This window comes from Seriola aureovittata, chromosome 20 (genome assembly GCF_021018895.1).
Source record: "Seriola aureovittata isolate HTS-2021-v1 ecotype China chromosome 20, ASM2101889v1, whole genome shotgun sequence".
Classification (NCBI taxonomy): Eukaryota; Metazoa; Chordata; class Actinopteri; order Carangiformes; family Carangidae; genus Seriola; species Seriola aureovittata.
This window is the reverse complement of record NC_079383.1, coordinates 19,845,818-19,861,802: the sequence shown is the minus strand read 5'-3', so window position 1 is coordinate 19,861,802 and position 15,985 is coordinate 19,845,818. Positions and strand designations below refer to the sequence as shown.

Sequence of the window (15,985 nt, the reverse complement as noted above, 5' to 3'; positions counted from 1 at the left end):
TAAAGCAGCATTAGTAGTATTTGTGGACTGAGACTAAGAGAAATGAAAACCACAAATTTCACCTGTTTTACTTCCGTTTGTTTTTACTTGGTAAATGGCTTAGAGCGGGTGGTGAAAATAGTGCTTTTGAATCTGAAAAACACACCATCGAAAGTCTGATCATTTTAAAAGACGAATGATACAACGTCTTGGTTTTGCCCTTGACATCTGCTGTAAAACAATAAAACAATAAAAAAAAAAAAAAAGAAAAAAAAACTAAGAACTGACACATACTGGATGCTAAGCCAGAGGATTTATTACTCTTTTCTGCCAAACATGAAAACCACAGAAACATTATTTCAAAAAAACTTCTAAAGTACAGAAATCACACTGAACAGCTTTTGATACGCTAGTTACAGTTTTAGCAACACAGTGCGTGGGAAATCCATTTTTCTAGGTTCCCTATTTCCAACTCAGGATTCAGAAATGTTTTTTTAAACTTCAGTAACAGACTCAGGAAAGTGAGACAAACAAGCTCAATAGAACCGACACGGGGCAACGACTAATGAAACATGACCATTTTAAAAATAAAGCAGCTTTTAAATGTAGTTCGTGTTTCAATGTGTTTGATGACAGATACCAGGTTCCTTGCTGAAGTTAAACCTGTGGTAACATCGACCTTTTTTGAATATCAGTTATAGGTTTTATGTTTAATTTATGCTGTTATGTTCCTGTTAAAGCCTTTTGAGAGGCCTGACAATACAATTCTGGGGGGGAAAAACACACATTATCTAAACTTTTAAGATGCAAGAACATTGTTTTGTATCTGTGAAAACGAAAACATATTGGTTGAACCTTAATTTGAAGATTTAAAATGTTTGTAACATGGTCCAGGTCTGTTGAGCTACACCTCAGTAAAACAACACAAGTAACATGCAGTTAAGTGGAAATATGGCACTGAAACACATGCAGAGAGAGTCGTGACTTTAGAGTGAATTCATAATGTAGAACAGCATCTGTGGTCATTCATCCGAAGAAACACAAAGTAGGTTTGAAAGTAACTAGGTTGACGTGTCAGGTTAAACCATAATGTGCACCCTACATGTAAATATTTTTCTGTGTGTTTGTGTATTGAGCTGCTTGACTGCGAAACAGAACAGAAATCTAAAGCCCCATCTGGAGTGCATCTGATGTCAAGTGATGTGAAATTTGTCTTAAAAATGGACCAAATCAAAGATGTTTTCTGGTAATCTGATGATCGGAAACATGCCAACACCAACATACAGGCCTATTTGGAAACCAATGACTTAATATAAACAAAACAAACAAGCTGAGAGAAGGGCCTGGTGTAGTAGGTCCTGCTTTTCTCTTTTGAGCCCCGTTTTATATTGTTTTGGGTTTTAGAAAACTGGTGCTGTTAAAGAAGAATGCCAAATCAACCATTAGATGTTCCTGTTTGAAATGTACCAGCGAATGCACAGACAGCTACTCACTGGATGACTGATACTTAATAAAAAATGTTTTTTAAATGTGATGATTTTCAAGCAAGTTCTGAGTCGTCTTTCCTCTATGATGCTGCGAGAGCATTCATGGATCATTTATTGGTGATGCACACTGGAGGTCACACTGAACGATGTCAATGTGTGTTAAAATCACAAGGAGAATGATTTTTGATTTACAGAGTATCTTTGCCTCCCCTTCAGCTCTTCCGCGCCCCCCTGTGGAGGCTTTTGTATTTGTCCTGCTGTATGTTCATGTCTATTACAGACCATATTTTTTATTTTCAGTTGGTTAAACTGCCATCAGGAACAATGAGTGACATTACACAGTGAGCACAGTGAATATTTCCAGCTCTCTCTGTGATGTTAATCCTGCGGGAAAGGGGCTGATCAGATTCTGTTGTGTTAAGACTGTAGTATGGATCACAAATATAAGCACAAGCAAAAACAAGAAAAAAAAAAAACTCAGAAGAAACGCACTCTGGAGGTCAGGAGGACTGACACACAAACACACGCGCACACACACACACACACACACACACACACACATACACACAATCCAGAAATAAAGACAAAACAAATAAATATGTCAAGTATAAAACTCTGGGAAACACTGTCCCCGATAAGTTGTTCCACCCTTCAAGTGAAATATGAGAGACACTGCTCCCGATAAATACACATGCACTGTAAAACACACACACACACACACACACACACACACACACACACACACAGGTAGGCAAAAACTACCATCACTGTTTGTCATTATGGAAGACACTGCTTCCGATAATGTGTTTTAATTATGGAAGGCACTGCTCCCGATAACTTTATCACCTTATTAAGTGCTCCAAAGTAGACTGTGCAACATAAATGGCTTTTCTTGCAAATGATGTAACCGATCAGCTCAGTTGTTCATTTCACTAAAAAGAGGGGAGGAGGGGGTGTTACCTTTAACATCATTGTCAGATTTTCAATGGCTTATTTTTTATATTTAAATTTAGCATTTATCCTGCAAGTTAAACACTTAACTTATCTCTGGGTTTGCGATATATAAATAAAAATGTATTGTAACCATTTTTGTTTTTTTTGCTCCTGGTTTAAACAAATCAAAATAGTATCTGACGCTAAATCAAAAAAAAAAAAAAAAAAAAAAACAACCTCTTTCTGCCCTTTATTTCTCCCTCTTTACGTTTTACCACCTGTTCTGATGACTGAGTGAAGCACCACAGATGTGTCCCAAGAAGTAATTTAAAAACAAAATTACTATTTTGATCCCCAACTGTAATCACTCAGCACCTGCAAGGAAGAAATAAAGGCCAGAAAAGAAAAAGAAAAAATAAATCTAACTTTACCAGGGGCTCCATTTTGTCAGCAACAGTTGAGGAGTCGTTTGTGTAGCAGATGCTGCTGTAGGATCAGACAGTATAACCGTCATAATTATGGAAGGCACTGCTTCCGATAACGTCGTATAAAAAGACAAACAATAGCTTTATAGTGGGCATTGCCACTGATAAAAAAAAAAAAAAAAAACTTAAGTATAAATAAGGTCTCTCAGTGTTTTGATGGCAAGAGGTCACAGCAAAAAGCTCGGACAGGTGCGATGTGTTAGGGTGGAGCCAGGAGGAGGCGATTTGTCAGAAACATTTCATTTCTTCAAGTATTTGTTGCTGGTTAATTTTTTTTTTTTTTTTTTTTTTTTTTTTACTTTTCTATCTCCTTCTGGATCTTTGTGGGACAGAGTTTCTGTTCCCCCACAAATAAAACTTGAATATACGCCTGTATTTAAAGGGTCGAGACGTTTCATTGACAGCTTGTGCTTAAGTGCCGATACTGGAGCTCCTACATAACCTCAAAACTTCGTTTCGACAACACACACACACACACACACACACACACACACGTCACACCCACACTTGCATCTTTTCTTTTTTCTTTCTTTTTTAGATTTCATTGTCGATGTCCCAGATGTCTCCCGTCAAGGCGTTGGCAGACCCCTGCAGGGTCCAGGTGGCCAGGGCCAGCTGGGTGTGGAGCTGCTCCATGTCGGCGGTCTCGGCGATGGACGCCAACGTGTGGGAGCCCCGGCCCAGCAGGAGGTGGCGGAAAGGAGCCTCAATGGGGGACACGTACGGAGAGAGGAGGGAGTGCTCAACCTGGAATGACAAAAAGGAACAAAGATCATGATGCATTTGTGAGGTGATGAGAGAAACTAGTTCATGAAAGCTTGTGGAGACAGCGGCGGGGAAAGAGAAACATGCAATGAATAGGAGTCGTAAAGCAGAAGTATATTAAGTCCCTTGGCTTCACTTCATAATTATTACTTTGCATCGATTAAAAGTGTATTTTAGATTATTATCAGTTCATACACACACATTTCTGATACTTTTAGTGTTACTGTTCTTTGTAAAAATGACTTGTGGGTTCCTCAGAGTCTTACCCTCATGATCCTGTCGTTGAGGATGCGACAGGCCTCCTTGTCATTGCAGTCGGTGTTGTCGATGAAGGTGTTGATGTTCTGAGCGGCTCGGCGGAAGGCGTTTCCTGCTCGGTTCAGCCAGTTGGGACTCACGCCCTTCAGATCACCAGACTACAGAACAAAAAAAAACCCCAAAAAAACAAATACACATTAACATGGGCAAATTTCCTAACTTGTGTGAGAAAGAGAGAGAGAGAGTGAGATCGACCTTAGAGAGCTGGTTGATGCGTTTGTTGACCTTGGACACGGCCTGGATGATGACGTTGCTGTAGCGGCTCACGTCCAGAAAGAGCAGGTGGTCGTGGACCAGTCGCAGAGCCATCTGCCCGGCAAACTGCGCCGCCAGCGCCGTCATTTCTCCGGTGCGATGGTTGGTTTGGTAATCGAGGTGATCCATGTTGTCCAGGCTGGTGCCGTAGTAAGGGTAGCACTCGGTCTGTGGACACAAACACACATAGATACACACCAATATAATCTAATCAAAATGTCAATTTGATTTCTAATCATATTCTTTCATCAAAGAGGAGGGTAACATCCACATTTTAACGTATGTTTAGCGTATAAATGTAAATATGGAGAATAATATTAATATCATTAAGACTCACATTGGGGGAGATGAAGTGGAAAGAGATGGAGGGAATTCCAGAGGAGGCCAGGAAGGGATAGGCGGGGTCGTCCATCTTAATTGGCTTCAGTCTGTTACCATGATAATGTAAAGTTATCGTCCAAAAAACTTGACAGCTAGGCAAAGTACTGGTGTGGTTTCCCGTGTTTAAACAACTGTTATATTTTAGAATGAAACTTTTTCTGTTCATGGAAAACACAGGTTGTGTCTGTATTTGCTACAGAAACTCAAGAACTGTATCGGAAAGCATTGATGAATTATTGGAAAAACACCCAGCACTAGATTTCTACAGTTTCAGTTTCCGATTAATCACAGTATTTAAGGAGTTTTTTCTCTAAAGACTAAAAGAAACATAAAAACTATCTTCCTTAAAAATCATGGAAATAACGGACACTGAAAAAAACTAAGAAAAAAAAGAAACAAATCTGTAAAATAAGATGATTTACAAACTGGTTTCCCACTTACACATTGGCCCGCCAGTTACTCTTTCCCACCATGTCGTACACAGTGCCAGCACCGACCGGATTCCTCACCTGTGTGGACGAGACGCATCACGGTCAATAAAAAAACTCAACTGGTTTGTAAAGGAAGTGTGTCGAGCACGAGGCGGTGTGCCGTCACCTCTTTCATCGTGCGCTCGATGAGGCTGTAGAGCAGCGGACTGGCTGAGGCCATGAAGCTTCCTCGACCTTGTGAAAAAAATATCCTCAGTTAACTGACAAACCTTTAAAGATTTCAGGTCTGAGTTGTGTGAGTGTAAACTGCACATACCCATAACTGCTCCGTCCAGGTTTATGTAGGTGAAAACACTTCTGTCAATAGACGACATATAAGCCTAAAAAAAAGATATGAAAGAACATTTGTAGTACAGTAAAATATTTTCTTTTATTGTGCGTCTTCATCCAAGCAGCATCCTTGCAGTTCTTACCTCCAACCACTCGGTGGCGCCAACATTTCCAAACTCTCCAGCACACCAACTTGCAAACACAATGCTTCTCCTCGGCCTGAATCCATCTTTACAAATAAAAAATAAAAAACAAAAAAGACATTCACATGAATTGGATTATTGATGTAATGAATTTAAAACTGAAAGAAAACAAAACACACAGACAATATAAAAGAGGTCTATTATGAATAGAAGACAAACAAACAAACAAACATCAGGCGTCATCTGAAATCAGTTTGCCCTTCATCCAACATCCAGTTTAAACTAAATTCAAAAGAAGACGTGTGGAACAAGAAGAAGAAGAAGGATTATATTTCTTACCGTTCTCCACCATATTGTGAAAAGTCTTGGCCAGTTCCATCAGTATGGAGGTGCCAACAGCAGCTCTGGTGTAACCTTTACCCCAGGCGTCTCTCTGAGCTCCCAGGACCACATAACGATCTGCAGACGCCAACACAACACGCGTTAGATGTACGATGAAAAAAAAAAAAATAGAATAAAAAATGCTAATGTGGTTAATCTGAGTGAAAAATGTTTAGTCCTACCAGGATCGGCGAATCCTTTGATGACTCCAAACACATTGTGGAGCTCCCTGTTGACCAGCACGTTGTTCACCTCCACAGTGATGTTCTTGCTGCCTCCCAGTCTGTAAGACACCGAGGTGAAGCCGCCTTTAAAACCGCTGCTCATGTCTGATTCAGGACCGTCGATTGACCTAGAGACGAGGAGAGAGACACAGGCAGGTGAATGAAACAGTTTACTGCTGTGGCCGGTTTTCCAGTTTCATGATTAGCCGGTTTAGCAAATTTATCTACAGAATGAGTCAACTTTCAGATGGTAAAGAAATACTAAGAAAAGTTATTCTCGCTGTGACCAAAGTTGACTCTTATACTCCGGGTGTGTGTACTCTTACTTCAGGAGAGTAGAGGCCATGTTGGCGGTGATGGTCTGGGCTGGGATTTTGGGGAGACCAGACGACTGAGTTGGGGGGAACTGGGTGTGGTTGAAGGAGGGGAATCCCGGCGTGTAAGGGTCGCCTGAACCTAGATGGACCTGAAGGCGACATGAAAACAAAACTTAACACACAATGGTATTCTGTGCTAAATGAGACTTTACTGGCTGCTTGGTTTATTGGCTTCTACACTTGTGTGTGCAAACTTACATGTCCATACAGTGCTGTGTCTGCTAGATACTTGTAATCCTGAATGTCAGGGTAGATTAGAACAGCAGCGGCCCCCTTTGTCGCAGCATTATCCACCTGACGAAACAATAGAAACACACAGAGAAGCTGAAATCGAGCTCCCCAGAAACCAAGAAACCGATACAACTGATGTAAGGGCATGAAATCAGCACATACCATCTCTGCAAAAGTGATCTTTCCACATCGGAGCAGCAGCACGCTGCCTTTCAGCTCAACGCTCTTCTTCTGCAGAACGTCCAGATCCTCCTGACGACCATAGTTGCCATACACCAGCTTGCCCTGCGTACACACACACACACACACACACACACACACGTGTCAAACACAGCAATACATTCAACATACAGCTAAAAATGATCCTAGCAACGGACAAGACAATTAAAACTGCATATAAAACATTAAGTGCAAATTAAAAGAAAGGGAACATTTATTAAAAGGAAGTTTAAAAGTTAAGAACAGAGACATAAATACAGGATCGAAGGCCAAGATGGTTCATGATGAGTATTTAAGGCGCAGTTTCAAGTCCTGCACATTTAAAAACACAACCAGCAACAGGATCAGGCCTTTAAAGAGACGAGATAAGGATATCATGCTACCTGAACTCTGATAAAGTATTAACCTTTTTAAACTTTTGATCGACTGTATGGACCCACCTGAACTTCCCCAGTAGCACTGTAGGCCAGATACCCTGTGGGCTCGAAGACATTCGACTCAAAAAGGACACGGTTTGGCTTCGTGCTGGCAATAAGAAGCAGAAAAAGCTTGTTACAATTTTATTATTGTGTTTTTGTTTTGTTTTTTTTTTTTGCTCTGGCCGGTCAGAACTAGTTTATTTATCAAAAGGTGTTGTATCAACCTGTTTGGCATCTGCAGCTGAGCAAAGTGAATATCAGTCCATGGATCCATTTCCAGTTTCTTGAAATCATCAAAGATGAGGTTTGCCAGATGCATATCATCTGCACTTCCTGCGGAACGGCTGGGCCGATCAAAGTCCCTGCAAGAGAAACAAAATCTAAAATTTAGTTTCACTTCAGCCTCCTGAAATGACTCATTTAACATTTAACCACATCCAGAGGAAGGCCTACAGGCTGCCTCATGTGCTCTTAGAAGACACAACATACTTTCTTTTAAATATCAGAAAAGAGTTTCGAAATGAGCGACACATTACACGGTTTGGAAGGAAAGTGTTTTCAAAATGACAAGGCCGAGCGGTTTCTCAAGGCTTCAGGAAATACCGTTTCTATTCAACATCACCAGTTTGTTGTACTGGGATGACAGCCTCTCACCCAGCAGTCTGCAACATTGAACTGTGCTGGGATTTATTGTTGAGGGGTGGCACCAGCGTTCGCATAATTAGTATATTTAGTGGTATTTAAATTTACTTTTTATTTGTAGCAGCAAATGTAAGTGAAAAGTCAAAACTGAAGACAAACACGAACATCCTGTAAATAGCCTGTGATCCTGCTGAAGAGCTTGGAGCTAGTTTTTAATTTGATGAACCCATTAAAATAAATAGCATTTCAAATGTGTTTGATATTTGTGTGAATCTGGAGGTTCAAGTCAACAAAGAGGAGGAGGAGGAGAGATTAGCTGCTGGCTGGCTCTTTGCCTGAGGGTCATCCATTACAGTCATGAAACTTGTCGGATGTTATCCCTTACATAATCCACATTGTTGTAACCTTCCTCTGTCTCATTTGTATTCTCTGCCTTTGTGCAGTGTAACACTCTAAAAATAAAATGTTCTTCTCATCCAGCTTATTCACATTTATTATTCCCTTCGCTCTCACAGGAAGCTGAAGGCTATTAAGACTCAATTATACCTGGCTGGTAAAGGAAGATTTACTTTGAGAGACTATTTTAATTGTGTTTTTTAACCTGGGATCATTTTCTTATTAGTTGAGAATTCGGCTCCAGGTTTGTTTGATTGTTGGCTGTTTGCTTGGTAAGGTGTGTTAGTTTCTGGCTTCACCCTTCAGCATAATGACATTAAGCTGAGTGTGGTTTAAGGGTGTGCACGTTAAAACTTTACCTCAGAGTCTTATCAAAGGCCTCGCTGGTGAGTTTCTGAGTGAGGAGCTGGGTAAGGTCCTGCCAGTCCAGCTGAGGGTCTGGAGCTGGTGCGGAAGCAGGCGGCGGCGTCTCGATCTCAGGTTCCTGGTTCACTGGAGGCTCCACTCGAGGTTTACGGTGGCTGATGAAACCAACCATGTAACCTTAAAGACACACCGACACTGTTTTAAAATACAGCCTGAGCGATACCGCACCTGCCGACACATTTAAGTTTCAAAATATGGTTGCAGCAGCGCACACCACTTGAATGGGATTGTGGGTTCCCAGGCTGTGGTAACGGATGGGTTGATGATGTACGTGTGTGTGTGTGTGTGTGTGTGTGTGTGTGTGTGTAGATCGTGTGTCTGGCAACTTGGATAACGTCAGACAACCGTGAAAGTTACATGAGTTTCCCAGGAGAGACAACATGACGGGAGGGCGCCGGGACACCTGTGTGGGCAGGTACACAATACATCTGTGGGCCAATTGTATTAGCTGATTTAAGCTAATTGCAGATACGAGCTTATTGGTGCTCATAAAGGGTAAAAGTAACAAGAGATTTAAGTAATGGAGAGTCCATCAGCTGATCTGATGAATTGTTGATTTACCCAGCAACAATTTCATCAAGTAAATCATTGTTTAAGTCATTTTTTTAAAAGGTGAAAATGCCAAAATAGATAAAAATAAAAAAAAAAACACTGGCATCCATTTCTAAATGTTGGTTGGACTATTTGAACAAAACAAGACGTCATCCACTAAACAATTAAATCACTTAACCAAGAAAATAACTGACAAATTGATCACAAAAATAAAGATAATTGTTAGTTGCAGCCCCGAAATCATGTTTGGTTGGCATAGCAACACACTTAAAAAGACGACAGTAGGCGTGACCTACCAGTAACAAATATCAGCAGGGCTCCCAGGGCCAGGTAGCAAATGTTACGCCGGTCCTGACGCAGAGGAACTGGCCTGAAGCTCGGGGAGCCTCCCGCCTGGCCCTCGACCTCCGTGGTGTCATCTGTGGCGTCGTCGGACAGTTTGACCTCAACGTGCCTTTCTCCGTCCTCCGCCGGCTGCAGGGTGAAGCGGCTGTACTGCTCGCTTTTAATCTGGAGTGAGGAAAAACAGAGGGAAAGATAAGGGAGAAAACTATGAGAGCAATGTGCCTCTGCTGCAGGAGAGCGTGAGGCGGTAAAGTTCTCACAGAGGACCAGTTTATCTTTAAAAGATAGTTTTTAATTTCAGCCACTGAGAAATGGAGCAAGACATTACACTGTCTTCTCCAGCTGCTCAATCATAAAACAAACAGCATGTACACTCTCCACGTAAACAAGAAACACTCACCATGTTGTTAAACGCAGACCTCAGTCGATCCATTGCTGCTGCAATTATCAATCTACGGATGAGCAAAGGAAAGAGAAAGAGAAACAGAGTTAATTAGTTTGTTATTCATTCACACATTTTTCCTGCATGAAATGTTGCAGCATAGATAATAAGGTTAACTTTCAATGTTGAACTTTGAGAGGGAAGGAAGAGGAGGAAGAGGAGGAGGAGGAGGAGGAGGAGGAGTGGTGACGTGTGGTGGTTCAGGTTTTGAACAGAGCTGCTTTCTGTAAACTGAGGGTGGAGACTGTTTTCTCTGTAAACAGGCCGATTTCCTGAGGCTGAAACCTAAACTGGAGCAACGGCATTAAAATCTCTATTTTATACACACTGTACTATATGTCAACAAGTAACAGGACTGAGATGTTGATGATATTATAAGTTATATTATACGTTTTTTGCTTCCATTAATGAATGAACTTTGATTTGTGAGGTATTACATTCCCTGAGTATGACAAAATTGATTTGAGAAGAAAAATAATCAGGAAAGTCTTTGATAATTGATTAATCATTTTCCAAGCACCTTTTACATTTTATAGACCAAACAATTAATAGAGAAGAAAATTAAAATCGGTCACAATAAAAATAAATTTTTTTGACATATACATAGTAGATTGTGTTATTGTGTTGTATTATGTGTAACATCTAGAAGAAACTATTTAAATATATTTTTGCAAGCGAGTGTAATGGAATCACACATCAACGTTCAGGGTATTTCCAACAGCACTCAGCATACATATGTTAAGGGCATCTCTTGACAACTAAGTCAATCAAAAGGATAAGATGTGTCATAATCTGAGTGACTTGACCCCTGAGTAATATCCGGGGGAAGGGGGGGGGACCCTTGCCAGAGCCACATATACAGTACCTGCAACAGCTTCTACCATGTTGGTGCATCTGTATCTTTCAAAAAGAGTTGAAGAACAGGAAGCTTTGTATTCTGGCTATATTGTTTTTAGGCTTGTATGGTTAAATAATCAATAAACGACAGTGAATCATCACTAAGTTGTGCCCGTGAGTATTTAAAGATGAAACACACCTTGTTAACCTGGAAAACATGACCCTGAGGTGTTGTTGTCACCTGCCGATAATACTTTGTTTAATTCATAAACACAAATGCAAACTCCTCCTCAGAGCTTGAGGAGGAAGTGTGCTTCGACTGAAAACCTACATTCCTCTATCGTACAGTACGTCTTCTTCCTTGTGCTTAACGTGACTGATGTAGCTGCACACTAAGCCTTCTCGTTAATCAGAACACATCCTTTTTCCTGACAATCAGCAGGAAACAGCTATTGATTCCTCTTTCCCTAAGAGATAATATAAATATTCAGAGTGTTCAGATTTCATGCAATAATTTATTAATGAAAATATCCTGAAAATTGCACGTTTTTTGGGTTTTTTTTGTCCTGTGTTGACTGTAGCTCATGAGGTTCAGTTTCAGACAGTTTCTGCCCTTATAACTGATAACAGTGATTCAAAAACAAAACTCGCAGTATTACACCAGGGGGTTCCAGAAAGCAGGTTTAACAAACTCTGAACTTAAGCCCCGAAACCTGAGACGTGAAACTGGAGCTCGGATACTATGATTGCACCATGGCAACGGGTAAATAAAGAGCAGAGCCTACACATTTTAATCCTGTGGAGCTTAAAATATGCGACAATACACATTTATCTTTAAAAACCATCAGCTGCAGTGACAAGAACTCGAGTCGGACTGGAGAAAAGAGCCGATTCGTTAACACAAGATTAAAATTATTTATAGACATGATTGTAACCTGCAGTGCGACACTGAGTGAACTTTCAGACGTCTATTTTACATTTAAAAATCTTCCTCAACAGCATATTTTATATATTATTTATCATGTTATAGTTCAGCAAGTAGTACATTTTAACACTCACCGAGCTCAGACTGGTTTCCGTGTACTTTAATGGCCTCCACAGTCACCAGATCTGGATCCAGTTGAACACCTTTGGGATGAAGTAGAATAGGAGACTGACAGCATGAATGTGCAGCTGACAAATGTGTAGAGACGATGTGATGCAATTATGTCAACAAAGAGCTCAAAGGGAAGTTTCAAACATCTTGTGGAATCTATGACACAAGGAAATGAGGCTGTTTTGACAGTAAAGGGAGGAACTACCCAGTATTCGAGCAGTGCGACCCTTTTAAAAGTCTCTTCAGCTGCACTACAATCATCCCCACTCAGAAATATCCACATAATCTTGGATACGAGACGATAACTGACATGTATGTTCCATCAGTTCGACCAATCACAACATAAGAAATTATTATTCATAGATCTGTGTCTCACATGTCTAAAGCTTCATCTACAGTGAGTAATATAGTAAATGTTTCCGTGCAGGGGAACCTGACACCGAATCTCCACAGAGTCGCAGTGTTATGAAGACGGGCAGAGTATAGATTTTATGCTGAGCTGAGGATGACTGTGTAATATTTCAAGATAATTACAGAGACTGTTGTCTCAGTAAAAGAGATCTCCATTTCTGGAACAAGAAACTCAGCTCTGACTGAGCATGGCTGAAAAGCTCAGTCATGCTATGCCTTTCTTGAGTTTTTTGTCTTGCTGCACAGGATACAAAAACTCTCTTGTCGTGTTTTTGCTAATTACAGCCAGACAGATGTGCCTGGTCTACAAGTAACAAGAAATTTCATTTATGGGGCGATATTTTCACATTTCAGAAGCTGAAACCAGGGGCTGTTTGGAGACTGTGATTTAAAGAAATGACTTAAACTGTTAATTATTAGACTAATTTAGGGATGCGACTAGGGCTGAACAATTGATCGAAATATTTATTAATTTATTTTTAAAATAAAATGTTAGGAAATATTGAAAAATGCCTATCACTATTTCCTATAGCTGAATATAGCATAAACAAATTACTCAGTCAAAAACCCAAAATTCACCATTATAAAAACTATCAAATATTCACATTTGAGAAGCTGGTACCTGTGAACTTCTGGCATTTTGCAAAGAATAATATCTTAAACATTTATTTGATTATCACAATAGCTGCTAGTAGACTAAGTGATAAATTAGCTAATCATGTTAACAGACACGGCTCTTTATTAAGCACATAAAAGGAATCTTCATTAAAATATTTATTTTAAGCTTACATTAAAAAAAAAAAAACTTTACCAGTCAAGCTGTGTTACTAATCTTATTATTTATCATGTGGGCCAGTCATATTATTCATTAGAAAAACAAATAAATAACATTTATAGACCTCTGTAGACCTATTTAATACCTATCATTTATTTATGAGCATCACTTACAAATGTTTAAATTAAAATATAAATAAATAGGGAAACCGTTAGGGAGTGGTTGGCCTCCGTGACATTGCATAATGTTCTAACTCCGCATGACAACACAGGTAAGAGACTTTCTCCAGTGACATTTACAGAGCTTTTACCTCTCTGACCAGATTTTACTTTTGAATTTTACTTGAGAATTTCGTATTTTTGGGTGCGAATAAACCTCCATGCTCACCCAAACCTGACGAAGCATAAACAGCAATTTCACATTGGAACAAACAGTCCAATATTCTGTCTTTAAATTAAGTATAATGTGGTTTTTATAAGCGGAAAAAAGGCGGACGTGCATGTTACAGCCTGTAACTTACAGGGAAGCAGAATACGGCTGGTTAGCTGCATCATCAGTGGTTAAGCTAGTGGACAAAGCGTTTCTCCTTCATGTCTGCTCTGCTGTGACCGGAAGGAAAACTAACGTGAAGGGCAAATAAGAGAAACAACAAGCTGATAATTCTAAGATTTAAATTAATAACTGCGTGGTAAATGACGGTTTACTCACCTTTCTTGCAGAGCCGGTCTCTGTCTGGTGCACAGTTATTTAGTGTGCTCTTTTCATTTACGGTTGAAGCACATCCGCCTATCCGTGATGTCATAATCAGTCACGTGCCCGTGCATGGACGGACTTTGTCATTTAAGGGCCCGAGACGAACATTACTGACCCCCCCACCTAAAAAATTCATACTGAGGTATTTCTACTTGACTATTTCCACTTTATACCACTTTACATTTCAAAACTAAATTCAAAGTTGTACTTATCTCGTTACATTTGACACCTGAAACATATAATTAAATTTTCAATGCATCAAATCTGCTTATTGAGTTAAACAAATAAAAACTATTGTTTGAGCATCTTAAGCTGCAGCTGCACTGCAATAATTTCTAGACACACCTGCAAATGAATTTAGCTTGACTTGAACGCAGTATTGCAGATGCCATCAAGCAACCAATGCGAGCAAGAGCGGGATGAAGGTGCTGGAAATAGAATCTGCTCCATTGAGACTCCTCACTTTGTGTGTGTGTGTGTGTGTGTGTGTGTGTGTGTTTGTGGTGTGTTCCCACATGTACAGTAGATGGCGAGATTTAATAGAGACTCAGCATACCCTGTAATAGCAACACTGTCCCAGACGGTGTCACCTTAGTGCTTTGTGTTAAAATTACTTCTCATCTCAGGAGAGAATTAACCTCCATCTCTGGATGAGAAAACAATTTGTCTCGCTTAAAGCAAACCGCACAGGCAGCAGCACAGATGGTACTTGGTATGTAAGAGAAGATGTGTGATCAGTCACCATAATATCACTTTTTCTTCTTTCTTCTTTTTTTTTTTTACATTATAGTTTACACTTAGTGTGAGTTTGTGTGAACTTCCTCATTTCAACTTTCTTCTTTTGAGTTAGGCTTAAATTCTTTGAGTTAATCCAAGTTCGATTTTTTTTATTTCTGTTAATTCACTCAAAGTTAAAGTGACTCAAATCAATAAATAGAGGCTTTTTCTTTTTTGAAGTGTTTTCCCCCATGACAGGCTTTTACTGTATTGCTAACAGTTTCAATAAGCCATGGTACACTATTCCCCGATATGAGCCCCAAGACTCAAATGTGTTAAACCGTAAAGATGCAGGAAGTGTGAAGTGCAGATCTATCTTGTCTTATCTGATCTCACCCTGTTAATGCTGTTACTAATATTTTTTGGGGTTGAAACATTTACATACTTAATTTGATTTTGGGAACACAACCAATAATAGTTATAGGTGATGGGAGAGATAGGAGATGTTGTTACTTCACCCTGCTGACAGTGAATTTGAGGGGTAATTTGAGGCTTTCTACACACTTTCACACACAGATGAGAGCTTTTTTTTCATAATACTGACAATTTTTAAGCAAGAAATATATTATTAAACAATGAAAAACACTAATTAATCATTTATTCATACGATATGGAGATATTGACTTGCAAAGTGCTAATCAGAAAATCATTTCCACATTCAGTTCACAGATACCTGATAAGTGTCTAAAAATATAGACATTGTGGTCATGTGAATGCTGCATTTGTACTCTAATGTGTCATATCAGATATCCTCTTTATTTCCTGTACAGGAGCTTGTTCTGACACTGTACTCCACCCAAGTGACAGCTGATTGTGAAAACAAATCTAAATTCCTCATCTCTTTCTCCGCCCTGTCGCTGCATCATTTCATCGTCCTCTTTCTGCTGCCACCAGCACATTCTCGTCTGCATGTGGTTTTATCCAGAGGGGACAGCAACACTGCAGGGCTTAGCATGGTGTGTGTGTGTGTGTGTGTGTGTGTGTGTGTGTGTGTGTGTGTGAGAGAGAGAGAGAGACAGAGAGAGTGTGTGTGTCTCTGTTTGTGTTTATATATGAATTCTGTACATCTAAATCTTTAGTATTTAAACGATTAAACCATCAAATGGCACTGATAACAAGGTAAAACATATCAGGTAGTCAAATTCACATCATGTCAATATAAGCTTCTGTAATTC

At 39.8% G+C, this 15,985-nt stretch overlaps 1 protein-coding gene across 2 annotated transcripts; it reads right to left on the bottom strand.

Moving 5' to 3' along the window:
* Nucleotides 1–273: 273 nt before the first annotated feature.
* tfr1b (transferrin receptor 1b) lies at nt 274–14,077 on the bottom strand. Of its 2 annotated transcripts, none has more exons than XM_056364748.1 (20): nt 13,989–14,077; nt 12,058–12,126; nt 10,120–10,171; nt 9,671–9,884; nt 8,756–8,939; nt 7,583–7,720; nt 7,380–7,464; nt 6,883–7,005; nt 6,688–6,783; nt 6,439–6,578; nt 6,071–6,240; nt 5,847–5,966; nt 5,508–5,593; nt 5,351–5,414; nt 5,201–5,268; nt 5,045–5,112; nt 4,560–4,650; nt 4,163–4,390; nt 3,916–4,065; nt 274–3,631 (listed from the first exon to the last, which is right to left on the bottom strand). In XM_056364748.1, the coding sequence occupies exons 3-20, from the start codon at nt 10,150–10,152 to the stop codon at nt 3,419–3,421; spliced, it is 2,271 nt and encodes a 756-aa protein (XP_056220723.1). In that variant the 5' UTR covers nt 10,153–10,171; nt 12,058–12,126; nt 13,989–14,077; the 3' UTR covers nt 274–3,418. The 2 variants fall into 2 exon arrangements, with proteins under 2 accessions (XP_056220723.1, XP_056220724.1); XM_056364749.1 differs by lacking the exon at nt 13,989–14,077 and adding an exon at nt 13,801–13,873.
* Between the last annotated feature and the right edge of the window lie 1,908 nt (nt 14,078–15,985).

Bases quoted from the DNA above. Each gene is read 5' to 3' on its own strand.
- tfr1b (XM_056364748.1), bottom strand. From the start codon at position 10,152: ATGGATCGACTGAGGTCTGCGTTTAACAACATG. The intron at 7,721-8,755 runs GTAAAGTTTTAA...TTTCTCTTGCAG, and splicing joins GCCTTTGATAAGACTCTGAG to GGACTTTGATCGGCCCAGCC. The intron at 3,632-3,915 runs GTAAGACTCTGA...TTGTCATTCCAG, and splicing joins TCAACGACAGGATCATGAGG to GTTGAGCACTCCCTCCTCTC.